General features: G+C 40.3%; 1 protein-coding gene across 2 annotated transcripts in view; it reads right to left on the minus strand.

Moving 5' to 3' along the window:
• Positions 1-2,845: 2,845 nt before the first annotated feature.
• The window catches only part of FAM53A (family with sequence similarity 53 member A), a 70,397-nt gene continuing 54,717 nt past the window's right edge, over positions 2,846-18,525 (minus strand). For both annotated transcript variants that reach the window (XM_066317362.1, XM_066317361.1), the window contains exon 5: positions 2,846-4,040. In XM_066317362.1, the coding sequence (XP_066173459.1) occupies positions 3,717-4,040 (324 nt within the window). In that variant the 3' untranslated portion in view covers positions 2,846-3,716. The remainder of the gene's footprint in view (positions 4,041-18,525) is intronic.

An 18,525-nucleotide genomic window follows, 5' to 3' on the forward strand; every position in this document is an offset into this window, starting at 1 on the left:
AGATCTCCATTTGTGGAATGGCTACTACTGGCTCCCCGCACATCTGTTCAGTGACTCCCTACCCTTCTTTTTAATACTTGGCCTTAGAAGAAACTACCACTCAACCTAGCTACAATTTAAGCCCCATATACCATGATTTCAAGCTCAGTCCTTCTACTGCATCCTCACAAGTGCTTTTTCCCACATTTTCAAGGTATCTGTCACACCACTCTCCACCGCACTTTCCTGCCCTATGTGCAGTGTCTCAAGTTGCATCGCCAAAGTACAGTATTATCTTGAATCTCACCAAATGCATCACCATTTGTGAATCTCAGCCTGCTACCACCAGCAGGACCGGCTTTATCTGAAACAGTGCTTACAAGTTGTCACAACTCAGAATTTGTGCAGTTGTTTTACCCAACCTAAATTTAGTACCTTGCTCAAAAGGATCTTGTCTTTCCCCACCATCTCCTCCCTGCTGCAACCTTTTCTACAACTCGCCAAGATTATTTTGAATTTTAATGCTATCTTATCTTTCACATCTGTCCAGCTTCCTGTTGACTGAAGATTTAACGTGCATACTACTTTGTTATCCAGGTTGTAATAAAAATGAAAGATAAGTGACCTAGAGCAACTCCCTCAGCCCCACGCAACACAGCCTTCCGTTCTGACACTGGGTGCAAGATGGAAGGAAACCACTCCCAGAGCAGAGCTGCTTACAGCACACTCAGCTGCTTCCAAGCACAATTCAGTCTCTGAAACCACACTTTCCCTTCTTGCAAACCATCCTCTGTTTGCCCAACAGCCATTACACCACCCTATAAGCAAGTGCAAAGGTGCTTGTATTCATCATCTGTGATTTTGTTTTAGAGCAGGACTTCAGATCCCATGGGGCAGATGCAAACTCCAAGCCTGCCCCATCCGAAGGAAGTTTCAAACAATTCCTTTTGCTGTTGGTTCTCAGGGGGGATTACATTGGAATCTGCAGACAAAGTGAACAGATTCCTTCCAGCAGATTTCTTCATTTGCCAGTGTCACTGCACAGCTGTTCAACTGCTTATTTTCCTGTCACTGACTAACACGAGCCTAAACTAGATAATTACTACTTCCTACTGTCATGAAATTCATTCTCCAGTATCCAAATCCACTCCATTCTGTTTGTTTCCATGAAAGGGCTATTTAGAGTTTTAACAGCTGACTTAGCAGGAGACTGAGTCCTGTGTTACCATGAGCAAGTGTATCTGTAACTTCCCTTGGGAAACCCCTTCCTACTCTAAGGATCGGGGTAGGAATGTGGCTTTGTGTTGACTGAAAACAGCACACCTACAAAACAACTCATCAACACCACAGGCAGGCTGTATTTCAAAGCTTATCTGGTATATTATCTGGTTGTCTACCCTTGCCTTTGCTTTATCGCCATCTTATTGATAGCTTCAGCTCTTGTTATTTTTTCATTGACAATGCACATCTTAACCTCCTCCTATCTGTGTCCTCTGAGGCATTTTCTTCTTTTACTTCTTCCAGCAGCTTGTCTTCCTTAGGGGAGGAAGAGCTAAATGGATTGCCATATTAGCTTTCTCATTCCCTGCCATTACACTTTTAACTAGTGCTTGCAAATAGGTAAATTAGCTTTTAAGTGATCCCAGTTGTACCATTGGCCTTTGCTACAATCCTGCATTAAAGCTAGATTCACTTTTACTTACCTCTATTGCTCAATTAAGAATACACTGAGAGGAAAAGCAGTTCTGCAGCCAGCAGCTGCAGTCCAGGAGTGAGCTGGGTTGTTCCATCACCCACAGTGTCTCATCACCACACGGCAGCACTTTTCCCATCTACCCACAAGGGGAACAGGCTGTACCTCGCTCACTGTTTCTGGAGGAAGCACCAAGAACAGAGATCCTCCATCACATAAGATTATTCCAATGACAGTATGTGCCAGCACCTGTCTGCTCTGTGCTGCCCTATGGCAAGCATCTGCAGGGTGAGACACTCCCTACAGGAGCTTCTGAAGGAACTCAAGACTTTGCTCCAACAGTAACTCCTTTATTTACGCATCTAGAAAAAGGAGAATGATTTCCACCAACAGTGAGTGGCTTCACTGCTCCCACACAATACGCAGTAACACACCAAGAACTGGCAAGTCTCTGCAGTGCTCTTGCACTTTACTACGCACACATGCCAGTATCAACAGCACAGATCATTGCCACTTGCAGTGAGAGCCATAAAAGGAAAAAGAAAAATGTTTAGAGCATCTTACGGAATACCCTTTTAAAAAATTCTTTAGATTCTGAGTTATGTGCACTTGTTCAGTAGTTAAGGGCCAATCTCTGTATGATCAAAGGCTGACCCAAACCACACACATGGCTGGATCCTGTATCATAGCATGCCACAGCCTTTGGCACATCCCTCATGATATTTTTTTCATATTTAATCATGTTCCATTAGCTGACTGGTTGCTGCATTTTGAGTTTATGGCACAAGTTCCAGTAGAAGTTGGCTCATTCAAGCATGATGGATTCAAATGCCTTTATCTCAGTTTCCTTTTCCTATCCCATTTAACACCATTTTGAGATCAATTTCTCCCTCACTGAGGAAGTTTCTTAGTGTAGCTGAACTGAACAAAATGTGTTGCAATAGTCTGCAATGAGAGCAGTATGACATTTGAGATGATTCCAATGGATGTAATCATAGAGACACTTTCGGGATCCAGCATGAGTTATTCTGCAGCTCTCCAGATAAACCTGATGTCACTTTTGTTTCAGATGACCAGAAACCTGCCCTTGCCCTCCACCAAATTCCACGCATAAGTACCACATTACAGAATCTACCACATTTTTCACAAGTAAAATCCATGAACAGACACAAGTGCAAAGCAAAATGTCATTTTATTTAATTCAAGGACTATTTTCCTTCTAGTATTGCTGAAGGGATCACCTCCTGGGGAATTGATCATTACAAAGTCCCTGTCTAAAAGTTCAAGTGCTCTTGTTGTACATTCTTTTGAAACACAAAACATAATGACCAAGTAGGTGGGCAGCTACTTGCAGTTTTAGCCCACCTAAATTAGCATTGCTTCAGGCTAGAAAACAATTCAAGTAGTAAAATAATGAAAAATGTTAACCTTTAAGGTCACTACCATATTTTGATCAAAAAGTCCTGAATGTATGAAAAGAATATTTGTACATGTTATGAAGTTGTTTTTTAACCAGACACTGTCAAAGATGGCAGTTAAGTATTTTGGACCAGTTGTCAACCAGATATTTAGGAGTTCTATCTGAAGGTTTATTACCAATTTCATAATGCAATTCACTTTTCACATTAAGCTCTTTAACAAAAGCAACATAGACCCGCACCAGAATCACTGTAGACAGATTTAGTTTTAGAGAATGCCCTTCTGAAAATTCATTTCAAAATAGAGATGCTTTTTCTCCAGAACTGTAAAAGCCATAAAAATGCAAAATATTTGTTAGGAAATTTTTAATCAAAATTATTCCTAATGTTCAAAATAACATTTAACCTCCTACTTTTTTGTTGTTGTTGTTGTCATCCACATATTGACCAATAGACTAAACAGGTAACAATGGTTCACGTTTTTTCCCCCACCTGAAACATTTCTTCTAACACAGGCCCAAAGATAGGCAATACAGAGATTCAGGGACATGGATTATGCATGGCAAAGGTAATCCTCTATCACTTTAATTTAGAACAATTCTGATTCTAGCACACAACTTGGAGTCTCAGTTGTTTTCGATCTGCTCTAGGTCCAAGTCCCCACAGTCTAGAGGGAAGATTCCTTCTTCAGTGCTCTCACAATCACTCGTGTCCTCGTCGCTTTCACACACCACGTCTGCTTTCTTATAATCCCTTGTTTTGAAGCTACGTTGGCATGACCCGTGGTGCCTCCCTTCATCCAGCTGCTCTTTCATCGGGCTGGAGCCAGGGGTGATGATGTTCATAAGATCATTTGAGTCACATGGGGATGACACAATTGTCTTCATTTGTGTGTCATCATCATCATCTTCATAGTCAAGGGAGCAAAGACTTTTGGAATTTTTTAAAGTCTGCAATTAAAAAAAAAAGAGAAATCATGACTATATTAACCATGACTGGACAGGAGGAACAGAATAAATTCTTGAAATTCTTGAACGGTTTGAGCATATGTACTCAAGAGTGCCACGTGTTTAAAGTAATCCTGGAAATGAGAGGCATGAAGAGAGAGGAAGAATGGTATTTACTTACTACACAGTCAGGCTTTGCATGGATACTTTGTCTAGATTCCCATTTGTGAGAAAAACAGTCCCCTTTTTTATGCAGGAAGATCCAAAAATGTACCCTACATGAGGAAAGAAAGACACCCACCCAGCTTGCTGTATTGGGTTTCTGGCAGATCCAGAGCATTTGGTGACACCAGCATTTAGGTCAGACAGCTGCACTGCAGCCTGGTCAACAATTAATTTCCCCTGCAGAGAATGAATCCTCAGGCATCACCTCAGTGAGACTGCCAGGACAACTGGCACATTTGGGTAATCTCAAACAGAGGAAACCCAAAGCCTCTACTGGGAGCATCTTGCTCCAAAGTTTGTCTTTCAGCTGGGTACTGTCTTGAACAAGAGCTCAGGAGCAATTCTGTTTAAATTCAAAGGATATTAAAACTAGAGTGACACTCATCTTTATTTGTACAACAGCGAAAGAAAAACTCAGTAAATGCACTACCTCTGTACCAGAGATAAAGGAAAAATGCCTAAGCTCCTCATGGAGATGTAAAGGATCCTTGGTAGAATCCAGAAAGAGCATTCAAGAAAAAACAAATACACAGAGAGCAGAACTTACACAAAGGGAGAAACTTCCAAATTGTGCCTCATGCAAGCACCTAGTGAGAGGAAGGTGAAATAGCCAGGGCTCCTCTGAGAGGTGGTGCAAGACAGAATAGTGTCCCACTCATTTTCAGTCTCTCACTGGTTAAGTGACTCCAGTCTCATACATGGTAATCATTGTATTACAAGGAGATCCACAGGGAACAAGACCAACTTTCACACTCATTTCCAGCTTCCTCCCCCAGTTTGTAATTTTTTAAGTATTTTATATTTGTTTATTTGGAAAGGGAACACTGCAACATTCCTAGTCTGCTGTATTCCAGATGCTCTTCCAGAAAAGAGTGTAATGGTTCCTACTTTACCAATGCACATCAGCACCCACATAAGGGGGCTTACCAGTATCTTTGGGTATTTTTAAACAAAATTTCACAAATCCAGAAGAAATTTGAATTACCCTTGTCTGTATACAGCTGGTTAAAAGAGGAAAGCTCACTAGGGTGAGAGAATTAGCCTGATCCCTTAGGTGATGTTACATATGGAACATCTTGCAGACAATCCCACTGCCATGCTGCAAGGTCACACAGCTCCTTGGACATACCTAGATCAAATCTACACAGAAAGGTCACTGGAGGGAAAGTTCAGGTAAAGGTAAAAAGCAGAGCACTCAAAGTTTGGGGCTCAGTCACAGAACAGGCAGGCTGAGGGTGATCAGCACTGGGATGGGAGCCCCATCACTGGTACCCCTCCATAGGGAAGGCAATGCAGCAGCATTCCCTGAGCCTGCACCACATTGAACACACCAATGCAACACATTTCTCTACTGATCAGAAGTTTATTTTGCTCTTCCCCTGCTCAAACAGCTTTCATATCTCACAACACACATCAGAAAATTAGTTAATAAGTCATTCATTTTCAGCCAGAAAGATCTATAAGGGATAATCTCGTTTGTTTGAATAGACAAACAAGACCTCATCTAGGAGCTGATTTATGTAACACCAAGGCCTGCATCAGAAGAGGAGCTCTCAGAAAAAAAAAAATTACTGCTGGTCACAGCTCTGTCAGGAGGGATTCTAAGTCTTTGTAAGCAGTGGTTAAAGCCCATATCCAATTTTGCATGTGACTAACACCAACAAGATAAATAACCTTGCATGATCAAACAGATTGCTATTTTCAAATTTCACTCTCCTGTGAAAACAGCTTGGGTATAACATACATTCCTGTTTCCAAAATGCTTCTTTATAGAAACATTTGAGAACATCTGAGTTTCTGTGACTAGAAAGAATGTTTCTATGACTAACAAGTTCAAATTTCTCTCATATTTACTTAAAAGCAAACCAGTATATTTTTAAAGTAAAAAACATTAAGTATATTTAATCCTTAGTCTATCTCATTGCTTTGAAAAACACAACAATGTGTGTTCTATCTCCATATACCGGGGACAATATTTTCAGTTCTTTAAACTTATAGTAGGTACTGGGAGGGAAGGGAACCAAATAAAGGGAAGCTTTGAAAGTTCTTCTTTCAGTGCTTTAGAAAGGAATTCCTGAGTCCCCCTTCAAAATATCTTTTATTCAATTTACTGCTAGAAATTAATCCAACCACACAGCTGTCTTTCTAGAAGGTTTGTGTACATAAATGGAAAATTGCCTGTTAGCTTTACTGTGCTGAAACCACTTGAATGGGAACTTTTAGCCGGTTTCAACACAACAGCAAGTGCATTCAACTGGTTCTTTGTTCACCCACTTGTCACAACCTCACCAAACTAAAAATAGGTGGATTTATTATCTCGCAGCACAATCCAGCTCCTTTCACAAAGCAAAAGGTAGAAATTGCAATGCATTCAGGCCCTCTGAACTGCAGCTTTCCATGTTACACTGGTACAGTACCACACCTTTCAAGAACAATTGGGCTCAGTGGGGAGCCTGCGAGTACTTGCTCAATGGTCCTCATTTTATAAAGGATGCTGGACTAGCAAGACAAAAGAGTCCACAGTTGGCAATGGATAGAACTCAATCAGCTAGAAGTATTCTTTTGTATGATGGAAAAAAAAGGGGGAAAAAAAAGAACCTCAGTTTTAAAAGAAGTGAGGCGATAAAATGTCTGAATATTAAGAAAAAAACCCCAACTTTGTACCAAAAACAATGGTGGAGAAGGAAATAAAAGAAATCTCTCTAGACCCTTGCCATACAAAGCAAACAAGAAAGGCCCAGAGCAGCTTGAAAGGAAGCTAATGTCTGTACTCTTTATAAAACCTTCAGTTCAGAAACCCGTAATACATCACTTTCCAAAAATAAGAAGCAATAAAAAGGTTGTTTTTGTTTTACTAACAAGACTGGAGCATTTGCTACAGTAGTCAAGGGAAAAAAATAAGACACTTAAGTGCATGAAAACCTAGTGTATAATGGGAGCAGCAGTTCTCATGCTTCTCCCCCAAGCCCCCATCATCCTCCAAGTCCACCCCTCAGCTTTGAGTGGGGGTGAAGATCCAGCTGCTCTGAAGTAGTGCAGCTGCAGCAGCTGGCACACACTGAGGAGCAGAGGAAGCCTGAAACCACCATCCTATTGCTTTCTCAGCATCCATTATCACCTCGGGATGGGCTGCTCCCTGAAGGCACAGGCTTAGGAAGAGAGGGAATTCATCAAACTAGTCAGACTGGTTGTTTGGCTAGATTTCTGACCCATCCTAAGACTTTTGCCTATGATGGCACAAGAGATGCTGCTTTAAGACTGACCACAGGACTTCTTCACTGTTAAAGTCTCTCTACCACTAATATGAAATATATTGATGGTGCAGTGGTCTTCATGATGAGGTGATTCTGGAATTTCCTGGAGTATCAGCATCTAATCCAAGAGCAAAACACTGAAGTAGCAGAACCCAAGCATGGAGCAACATGTCACTTTTTTGTTCCTTCCCCGTATCTAGCCAGTTCAGAAGACGGGGCAAGTTAGATGAGCTGCACTTCTCCCTTTGAGAGCTTCCTTACTCTTATGAGTCCTTCCCTTACTTATGGGTCCTTACTTCACTTCCTTGAATTACATTTCCTGTAGATTAGTGAGACTGGCTCAAAAAATGCCTTTACTCATGGAAACTCATAGTTAAACTTCAGATCAGAAGCACCACAAAGAGCACAATGCATTCGTATCTCAGACACCAACCTGCCCCCAAAGTGGTCATCGTTGAGTCTCAGCAACAACAGAACTCAACTATGGTACAAATTTGTTATCTGTAGAGATTCCACCCTTGGAGCTAAGGAGGAGGCTTAAGGAAGGACTTTATAAGAACTGACACAAAAGTTCTGGTGCTGAGCAGCTCTCAGTCACACAGAGAACAAACCATCACCTGGCTGACATCACATCCAACCACACACAGACGGGAAGGGTGTCCCCTCATAAACTGAATTTTCACTTCATGTACCTAGTTACTTATATTAATACCTTCCCCTCTGACAAGTGAAGTTGGAGATATGTACAGTGAATACTGTGAATGATTAGAAATGTCAACTGGTTGTGTAGATTAAAAGTATTCCATCACAGTCCTAATCCCTGCATCTTGCACTATGCATGAAGTCAAAGTAGTGAGAAAAAAATGCTGTGTTTATGTAACAAACTATTAATCTTTCTGTAGAGTAAATCTCTTGACATCTGACTCTTGACTTTTCTGTCTTGAACTGCACTGTGCATTTTGTGAACACTCCAGTGTTTGCAGATAACCTTTGCTTTCAAGAAACTTGTAGCTGAGTAGAAACACTGCTTCACTGGTACAAAGTGGTGCTGACAGGAGGAAAACAATGTAGTATTCTCCATGATGTTATGTGCTGGAGACTTGCTGATGCACTAGAAGTTAAAACTCAAAGTTAAGTGGGAAATAATCTCTCCCTGTTCAAACAAGAAATTAAAAGGTGTAGAAATACATTAGATTTTATAATTCAAGTGTCTTGGAAAATACTTCAGGTCCAGAACCACTGCGGATTTTCAAGTTATGCATCTGAAGTAAATCAAAAGAGTTGTAATTATTTTTCTTGTACTAGGTTAAAAAACAAGTAGTGAACAAAACCATTTATCTATTTATGTATTATGTAGGAACCATCAAATCCAAAGAAAACTCCTAACACCTTCATGGGCAAAATCAAATCTCTGTTCAAATTTCTTTGGGAACCTAAGATGTTCTCTTTTTTAAGCTCTGCTAAGTTACCTCTCCTTTTTCTGGAAATCTGACATGTACTTTTATATATTAAAAAGGCAATGGTTATGTAATCATCTATAGCTAGTAATCAGAAAAGGACTGGAATACTGGATATGAATGAGAAAGAGCAAACAGCCCCTAACATTCTGCCATGTAATTAGACACTGAACTATAATAACCATTTCTTCCAGCAGAGAAAGAATTACTGCTGCAATTCTTCTAGTCAAATAAGGTAAAACTCTATTTACAATGCCAAAGACCCAGTTAAAAATCAATACAAGCTGACAGCAATACACAGCAATATGTCTACACCTTGAAATGATGATTGTTCAGTGCTTTGTCTCTGCTGTGTCTTCAAAGATTATTTCAATTTTTTAGATGTAGGTGCCCAGGAAGGGAAGGAAACTGCCATCAACTCATTTCACATCAGATGCTAAACAGCACCATGATGTAACAGGCTTTCATCTCCCACTAGCCAGACTGTTCTAGATTTAAGTGTGCAGTTTTCTGGTGTAGTCTACCATGAAAGTTGATCTATTTATTGGCCTAGATATTTATGCTCATATTCTAAATTGTGCCACAGTGTCCTTATAAGTTTTGTTTATAAGCTGCAAGAACCTGTGATTTAATTTGGCTTTCTATTTGGTGCCATTTGTTGAAAAAAATAATATGACTTTAAGAAATATTTAGGTGAAATGCTGAATTTATCTGATTATGCTCAGATATGCCAGAATACAAGACTGCTCATTATGTGAAGTAACTGAGAGAAACCACCAGAACAGTTAAAGAGGCCAAGTGAAAAAAATAAAATGCACAAAGACTGGGGGACAGGAGGGGAATTCAGGGTCCAGTTCCCTGACTGAAGATCACTGCATCCACACAGGGTCCCCCAGCACTGGGGAGGGCATCTCAGAACTCTGGCACTGAAGCCTTCAGAGCTGTAAAGCAGCCTACTCACCTAGCTAGGAAACTTGTAACCAACTGGCATCACCACTATCACACCACAACCCAGTCAAGTTGGAGGCACGGCAGATCCCAAATACATCAGGGATTACAAATACCAATAGATTGTGCTCAATCTATTCCCCCTTGCCCCAAACTCAGACTTAAAAATCATCCATCATGGGCACTGCACGTACCACAGTAAATTTCACAAACTAAATATCCTTCAAACAAAGCATCTTTTCCTTTGAGTGGTTTACAAAGATGATCTGAACAACTGAGAGCATCCCCAGCCCCCCTCAAAGTTATCAGTTCACCCCTCTCCTCCTTACAGAGTACACGCAATCAGTGAAGTTTCAACATTAAGTAATGTAAAAAATTAAGAAATTTAGCAGAATAAAGAAAAATTTGTCAGTCTACAAGTGTTTAAACTGAATTTAAGCAGCCAAACCACTACTGGCATTTTGTCACTATATACTGTCATTATTTGTCACTATAAATTTTGGTCAGATGGGGCATTTTAGTGCAGGAAACTCAGTGCTGGGGTTTCGCAGCTCCTACAAGTTCAGGACCATTCATCTCAGGGGTTAACTTTTGTTTGCTTTTAAAGACAAACTGAAAGCTAAGCAAATTAATGCAGTACTTAATGTAATACAGTCAAGAATATGATTCACCACTAGTGCTAACATGGAGAGGGTGAACATATATAGCAACTTTCTCCTTTATAAAGCCCAGACCAACATTAAACCACGTATTTAAAAGTTTACAGTATTTTAATCAAGATGTTAGCCTCTCAGATTTTCTAATTCAGTGGATTTGTGAACTGAAACCTTTTACCTTCCCTAAGTATAAATCATGCAAGTTTTTATAGTTAAGAATGTGGAATTACACTCTACAAACATCAGGCCTACCTATTTCACCTGCATGTAATTAAGCAGAGAAAGTTTCAGCTATTCTTAGGACCAGTCCAGCAGGCACCTACAGATGCTATGAATTATACCATTAGCTACAACAGAGGGGGCTCACACAGAGGCTTTAACCCTTCTGAAGTGACTAATAATCAATACAGTGCCAGAGTGGAACACAGTGACACTGCTTTGTTCAGCTGCATAACACAGCACAAAAGGCTTGGGCCAGGGAGAAGGAGGTTTAAGCCAAATAGGACAATTCCTAGATACAGCAGCAGTGTTCATATGAAAGGCACCCATGCATTAAAACAGAGGTTTCTTCAAAGGCAAAGAAGCACCACAGGAAAAAAATTATTCCCAAGGGCACTGAAAGAGCAAGGAAAGGGCCTGGAGGATGGGTTCTTGCTTTGGTCTTGCTTCAGCAACAGCTGCAGTCAGGGGTCTCTGCAGTACCACAGAAATCCTTCTGCCTTAAGGTAAACCACTGTCTTTGCCCACCTTCATCCAGATTGTTTTCCTACACACTGCTTGACCCTAAGCACATCTGTATTATGGACAGTGAATTTATTCACCTTATGGATAAGACTGAAGAGCTGGACAATATGGAACTGGGCCTCTACTATGCTTGAGCTGCATAAGCTCAAGAGGCTTTGGTCTGGCAAATCCAATCAGCCAACAGCACTAATGAGCAATAGTGTGATGAACAAACAGCTGCACCACTTGTGTGCATACAGGGATGATAAACACATCTGGTTTTGTAGTAGAAGTACACAGAGGGAAACAATGTAAGCACATGCTCTCTCCCAGCAGAAGTGATTCATGCTTTGCCAGACTCATTCCCTCTTTTCCTATTCAAGAACTATTACCTTTCCTTTCAGAAAGAAAACAGGCTGCAGAAGCAAGAAACAACTTAAACTGTGTATTACCATCTTCCTTAGTAATACAACAAAATTTTACAAACATTTGGTTTAAATCAAATCAAATTAATACAGATGAAAGATGCAGCTATTTTTCCACATTTTAGACTGGGAAATAAAGAAGGCACGCACACATCGTTAACATGAGCTACACACACATCCCTGAACAGAAACACAGACACAAAAGGAGCAGCACAAGAAAACTGCTTAACAAGACTATGATTGCTTGCAGTACCATCTCTCAGTGTTCAGCATTCAGGATCCAAAAACAAAGACCACCCTGGGTAGTCAAAGCCTTCTGATGTATTATTCCTCTGACAGAGGAATTAACAGACTACAATCAGCTCTGAAACAAAATAAACAAAAAAGTTACCTCCAATCCCAGGAGTTTTAATAAGTTTCTCCCTTTCTAACTAGATACATTTGGAGGAGAAGAGAAAAAGCAGTACCTGTGCTCCCACAAAACTCCAAATAAAAAGTGACATTTCAAAGTTTGCTTTGCCACGCCAAACTCTGCTCTCAAGTAACAAGGTTTAAGTTGACTGATTATGCACTGGAGTAACACAGGACAGGATTTGACCCTTGTGGCTTCAAAACATGACCATATTGGCTTCATTTCCTGCCATTTGTGTGTCATCTATTTTTATAGAGAAGTTCTATTCCTGAGAAGTTTAGCCAAGGTCTTATTCCTTCATGACTTTGCTATGAGCTGCAAACAATTACTTTAACAACTGATTCACATATGCACTGATTGCTGCAGTGTACATCCATATACCAGCTTCTCTTAAAATTCCTGCATGTTCTCTTTTCATTTTATTTTTATCCTCAGGTCCAATATTAAGTTGATATGACGGGTCAAACTTAGGAGAAATTAGAGAAGTAAACTCCAAATTCCAATGCTACCCTCATTAGTTACTGACAGATGTCAGACTCGCCTATGTTATTGGGTTATGCTGGAACTCCATCATAACTAGCATTTTAAGGGATTCTATAATTGGGCCATAAAGTTCACTTCTGCCAAGGGAGGGGGATGGAGGAAAAAAAAAAAAGGGAAAACTACCCCATCAGCTTGGGAACAGTTCCCCCTTCTTCAAACTGATTTTCCACTAGAGAAATACTTGTCCAAAACAAAGCCCTAAGATCTTGTTATGCAAGGGCACAGAGGGACACATGGGCACAGACACACAAACAAAGCACAAGTGCTGCTATGAATCTTTTGCTCAGCTCAATGCAAACCCTACAATTTTAACAGTAAATTTTTCCAAGAGCATTAATTCAAACTGTAGGTGGACCTTTACCACTAATTATTTCCAGCAACAAGTTAAATTGAACACAATGCGTTTGTTTGAGAAGAACAGAATTAGTACCAGAGACTGAAGGTGAATGGTGCAAGGACTGCATTTTTCTAGTTCAGTATCTGATTTTGCACTATTTCAACATTTTTGAACTCATGTGGTTCAGGAAGTGTTCCTGACATTAAGTGACAAGACTACTATATATTTTTAATACTGAGTCAACTTGTACAAGTTCTGTTTGGTAAATAAAATTCAGACATGCTTCTTTATTGGTTCAAATACCAAAGCTGACAACATGTCAGCAGTTGATGCTCAGTATCTTTTCTTAAAAAGTCAGGAAACCATATATGTGGGTCCTTTATCCTTCAGTGTAATGCATGTTTTAAACACATCAAGTAAAAGGAGAAGCAAAGTACACCCAACTTGTGTAAGGAGAGTCAACACTCATTTCTAAAACACTGAGGTGACACTAAAACTGAGCTCAGCCTCTCAGTTTTCTTCTACTGTGCAGAAAATTCAGAACTTGCATGAAAAAGCTGCAACATTCAAAAAACCTGTACATTCAATTATTACATGTGCTTTGTTTTAAAGATGAGGATCTGTTTATGCTACCCCAGCGTGCAAACTTCCTAGCATACCATGAAGGCCTTTTGAGTTTTAGTCACATGTTTACCAATATAATGAAAACTGAAATCAGGAAACTCATCAGAGGTCTCATTTATTTACAATTCTTTTCTGTTAATACTTAAGTTTTCTTGCAAAGCACATGTCATCAGAACAAAAATAAGTACTTCCAAATACAGAAATAGATGAGCTATTTGATGATAATGCAGCTCGCTTTAACACTAAACCATCACCTCCCAGATCACTTATGCAGAAAGGATCTCCTTATTAACTATATTCCATTAGAAGTTGCATCTAACAGCAACTTAAGAACAGAACGAGCTTCTCTTCAATTTGTCCGTACTTGAAAAAACTTGTAAAAAAGTCAGTATTTCCCATCCTAATGGAAAAACTAAGTGGACATCACTAAGTGAGGTAGAGAAATACCAATCAGTTCATTCTCACAGGCTTGAGGTATCTGTTGTGCTTTTATCACACCTATGCATCAGTGCATACATGCAGCAGGAACTGACCAATGCAATGCAAGATAAACAGAAGACCAAGCGACAGCTAAATTTAAGAACTTTCCAAGTAATTTTAATAAACCTCTCTGCAGAGAAAAGCCTCAGATGAATCAACTTGATTTAAGGTCTCTTTTAGCTGATGATGCTGCATCAAGTCTGAAAGTGACTGTCAAAAAGCAAGTGAAGTTTCACAACAGACAACAGAGTGTAGAAAAACAAAGTCTAGTTTCTGAGTTAAATCCTTGCATTCAAGTACCACAAAGATGTACTTATTTATTAGTTTGGTAACATGTTATTACAAAAACACTGAATATTTAAAGAACCCTCTCCCTGAATTATTGTGAGTTAAATTCAAAGATGTACAACTTCTTTTTGTAATAAATTACAAGAATTAGAAGATTACACTGGGATTTTATATTTTAACAAAAAATCTGGGAAAAGTTCCTATATCAATGAGGAAACACTACTCACCACTTCTGCAAAACATCATCTCCTGCAATTTAGAGCAAAGGAAAAAAAATAACTTAATCCTCTGCCACCTGCCAAAACCCAGATGGTAAAACCTGAGAAAAGTGCTCTCACCTCTCTTTAAACCCTCTGATGCAGCTTCGGCACATTAACTATAAGTACACTATATTTAACACTGAACCATAGCTCTTAACTCAGTACCACATTGTTTTCCAAACAACATGACCAATAATTTTAGTATAATCCAATTTTCTGATGGGATAAGTAATAATTAAAAAGAAAAATCCATAGCTGGCTGCAACCTGGCATGTGAGTCAATAGATGGCCCCTTTCTTTTCTCATAATGTCAAATGCAGCTGGTCTGGTACTCATTAGCTCTTTCAGCGGTGAATACTTATTGTATACAGGAACTTGCAAGAAGGGAAAAGCAACTCTGCAGCAGATATTTAGCTGCCTCCTCTTCTTCTCAGCACATTGCTTACAGGAAAGTACCATAAACATACACACAGAGCTGACTGCAGGTGTGGCAAAGCAACACAGCGATGAGCAGCTCTGATATCTGTAAGACATTAGTTACAGAATCCATTCACTGAGAGGGGGAAAACCTCCATCCTTAATGAGATTTTCCTTTTCTTCACTCTCCTCAGGGCTTATACTCCCTCACTGTCAGAGCACAGGGAACCTCCAGCACAAGGGCTCACTTCATTAAATGCCATTTCAGGCCTAATTTCGCATTGTGACCCACTCTGCCGAGGCAAAGAAAGCAAAACGCCAGATGCTCTCTGGGCCTGCCACCTCAGCAGCGTTTCATTCACTGCTCCAAAAAACTTCCAGGCATCCATTCAAAACCAAGTACCCCCAGCCTGGTCTGTCCTGTCACAGGACAAAGTGCTGGCTTGTCTTCAGCTCACTTTTTAAGCTTGCCTATCATCTCCCAGCCCAGCCTACTCCTATCTCCTTTCCTTCTTCCCAAGCCTGCTGGAATTTGAACTTTAAATGGACACCCTCCATGGCAACAATAGATAAAAAAGGAGCCTTTGATTGTTCATGCGTTGCAGAAAAGAAAGGAGGAGATTCATCCTGGCTGCGACCTGGCAGAAACTCATCAAGCACGGCTCCCCTCCCATTGCAATGGGATGCCTGAGCCTGTAGCTACTCATTCAAGCTATGTTTCCATTCAAAGAGGATGAATTCTTCAGGTTTCCCCTGTTAAGGAATTAAATGTTGATCCTGTGAATGAAGGGCACCACCAAGCTTGGAAAGCTGCCAAAAGGTTCTGTAACACTCAGCAGTTTGGAGTTAATTCAATATTTATTGATACCTAGTAGGATTTATAGCTGCATTATTTATAGGGGGGGAATCACAGAGCCATATTTAGACCTTGGTAATAAACTATTTTTAGCACCATCTGTTTTTCTAGTTTGTTCCTTTGCTTAGGCAAGAGCATACTTTTATCCAGCTCCCTTTTCCTTGCCCATATAAAAGAATCCACAGAGTCTAAATCTAAGCACAAGTTAGGATCACTCAGAATATTTATTGTGCAGCAATCCTCCTAATCATGTTCTGGAAATCAAACCTGCTGACTAAGGACAGTCTTGGGCTGATGTAACACTATATGTTGTCTTCACAGAACTGAGCAGATTTTTTTAATGTAAGGGGCAATGTGTTTCACACAAAGGAGGTTACTATCTGGAAAGAAACAACTGATCATTAACTGCATTAAGCTATCTGAAAAGTGGTTCACAACTTCTGGCAGTGCTTTTCTGGGACATAGTTGCCAAGTTTCACCCTCATTAAACACTTAGATTTTTTTTTTTTTTTTTTGGTCACAAGTACATTCTGCCATGCCAGGCTGCTGTTAGAGCAGGAGACAAATCATAAGCAGCTGCTGCAAGCACCTTGTTTCAGAGACGAGTTTCACGCTGCAGCTGTTACCCACTCAAAAGCTCCCTCAAATTACCTCTGGAGTTTACATTGATATTCTGCTTTTAGTATGTGACACAACATTGGTGTCCTCTACAGCATGACAAGGGACAGAATGAAGGGACTGCTGGTTCCTTGAGCTCTGAGAGAAGCAAGGCTGTGGGTAGTTCATGCTGATTTAGTTCTCAGAAATGCACTTGATATCAGCAATATATTCATTTTACCCTCCTGGCTAACAAAAGCTTTGTTTTTACCCAAACAATAGCACAAATATTCCAAAATTTCACTGTTAACTGTGTCAGGCTAAGAAATTTTACTGCAGACCAAGGCAGCAAACTCATGTAAAATATGAGCTTATGGAGTTCTTACTTGCTACAAAGGGCAGCAGCAATAAGGGTTGTAAGCTGGTTTCCTAGGCCTTGCAGCACAGGTCAAAGCATTCCCAGGAAGCAGACTCTGTGCAGCACAAAACCAAAATAACTCCCAGCATGTAGTACATAGGTCAAAATTAAATTCTACAAATGCACAACAGAAACATACAGCTATAATGGGTTCCAGCAAAGTCTTGAGGGCTTTGAAACTTTCAAGCAATCAATATTATTAATAGAACATTCATCTGGCACTGGCAAATTATGCAACAATAATTTCAGTGTGAAGGAAATATAACAGTGCTGCCCACCCAGCAGCCCCTGGGACGTTTCCTTCCACTTCACTGCTTTATTTTTGCTTTTTTAGCGGAGGAAACAGGACACAGCACTTCTAACACCAAGTACAACAAACTGCCAGGTACATCCTTGGCAGCACAATACATGGACAGACCATTCCCAGGATCAGAGCCAGGATGGTGAAGTCTGCTCCTGGTGAGAAGCATCTCCACAAGTCCCAGCAGCAACCACTGTGTCCCATCTGCCAAAGCTCCCCACTGATGTGACAAGTGGTCTGTCTCTCTCCAGGGGGAAAAAAGCTCCGAATCATTGCTGCTTGGAGAGGACACCTCTCAAAGGGCAGTCTGCCTCAACTGAGAGAGCTCAATAAAAGCTGTTCAAAGGACAGAATAAGTCTGCAGTACTTCGAAGTGGCCACACAAAGCACATGGACAAAAGCCAGCACATACAGTAACTGTCGCAATAAATGTAAGATTCATTGCCAAGTATGTTTAAGAGTAAAAACTAAGATTACAACTTGTAGTTCAGTTCCCTAAGGCTGTTGCATAACCTGCAAATACATTACAACATGAGAGCAAACTAATACTGGGGATTAACCAGGAATATAATCAGAGGATCTGGAAATCTTCAAAAATGCACCTTGTTGCAAGCCTTAGAGCAAAGCATCCAGTGTTCATGGGGGCAAGGATACTCACTTGCTTGCACATAAACATACACTTTTGTGAAGATTTTAACCTACTTGATTCCTTTTACAAAGCTGACACCTTACAAGCTAGTACATACGCATATTTAGTATGATTCTGCATTCAGACAGGACTATAGGGACAGATGAATCACAGTCTCAGAAAGCAACTGGTGAAGATGATGGCAGAAAGATCCAGGATTAGGCTCGCTAAGATCTGCCAATGCACCCTTCCCTTATACACCAGATGGCTCTGGAAAGACAACAGTTATATGTCCTTAAAAATCAGTGATCACAAAGAAAGGGCTTCATGATTAACTTTCAAGTCCTTACCCATTTGAGGAGTGGCTGGGTGCCAGTGAAAGGAACTGTAGCAAGTGAGAAGAATGTGTACAAACTCCATTTATATCCTAGTCCATTCAGGGATCTCTCCCCTCCACCCCAGTGACTAAGGGATCTGAGCAACCAGGATCCACAATGCTAACACTGAAACTCTCAGTCAATATTCTTACATAGTAAGCCTATGGGAAATTGAGCTACAGCTAGTTCTAACTCTATCAAATTATACATTGGCAAAAAACAGGAACCATTAGGAGACTGGTATTTTATCCTACTTAAGCAG

The sequence above is a fragment of the Sylvia atricapilla genome, chromosome 4 (genome assembly GCF_009819655.1).
Source record: "Sylvia atricapilla isolate bSylAtr1 chromosome 4, bSylAtr1.pri, whole genome shotgun sequence".
NCBI lineage: Eukaryota > Metazoa > Chordata > Aves > Passeriformes > Sylviidae > Sylvia > Sylvia atricapilla.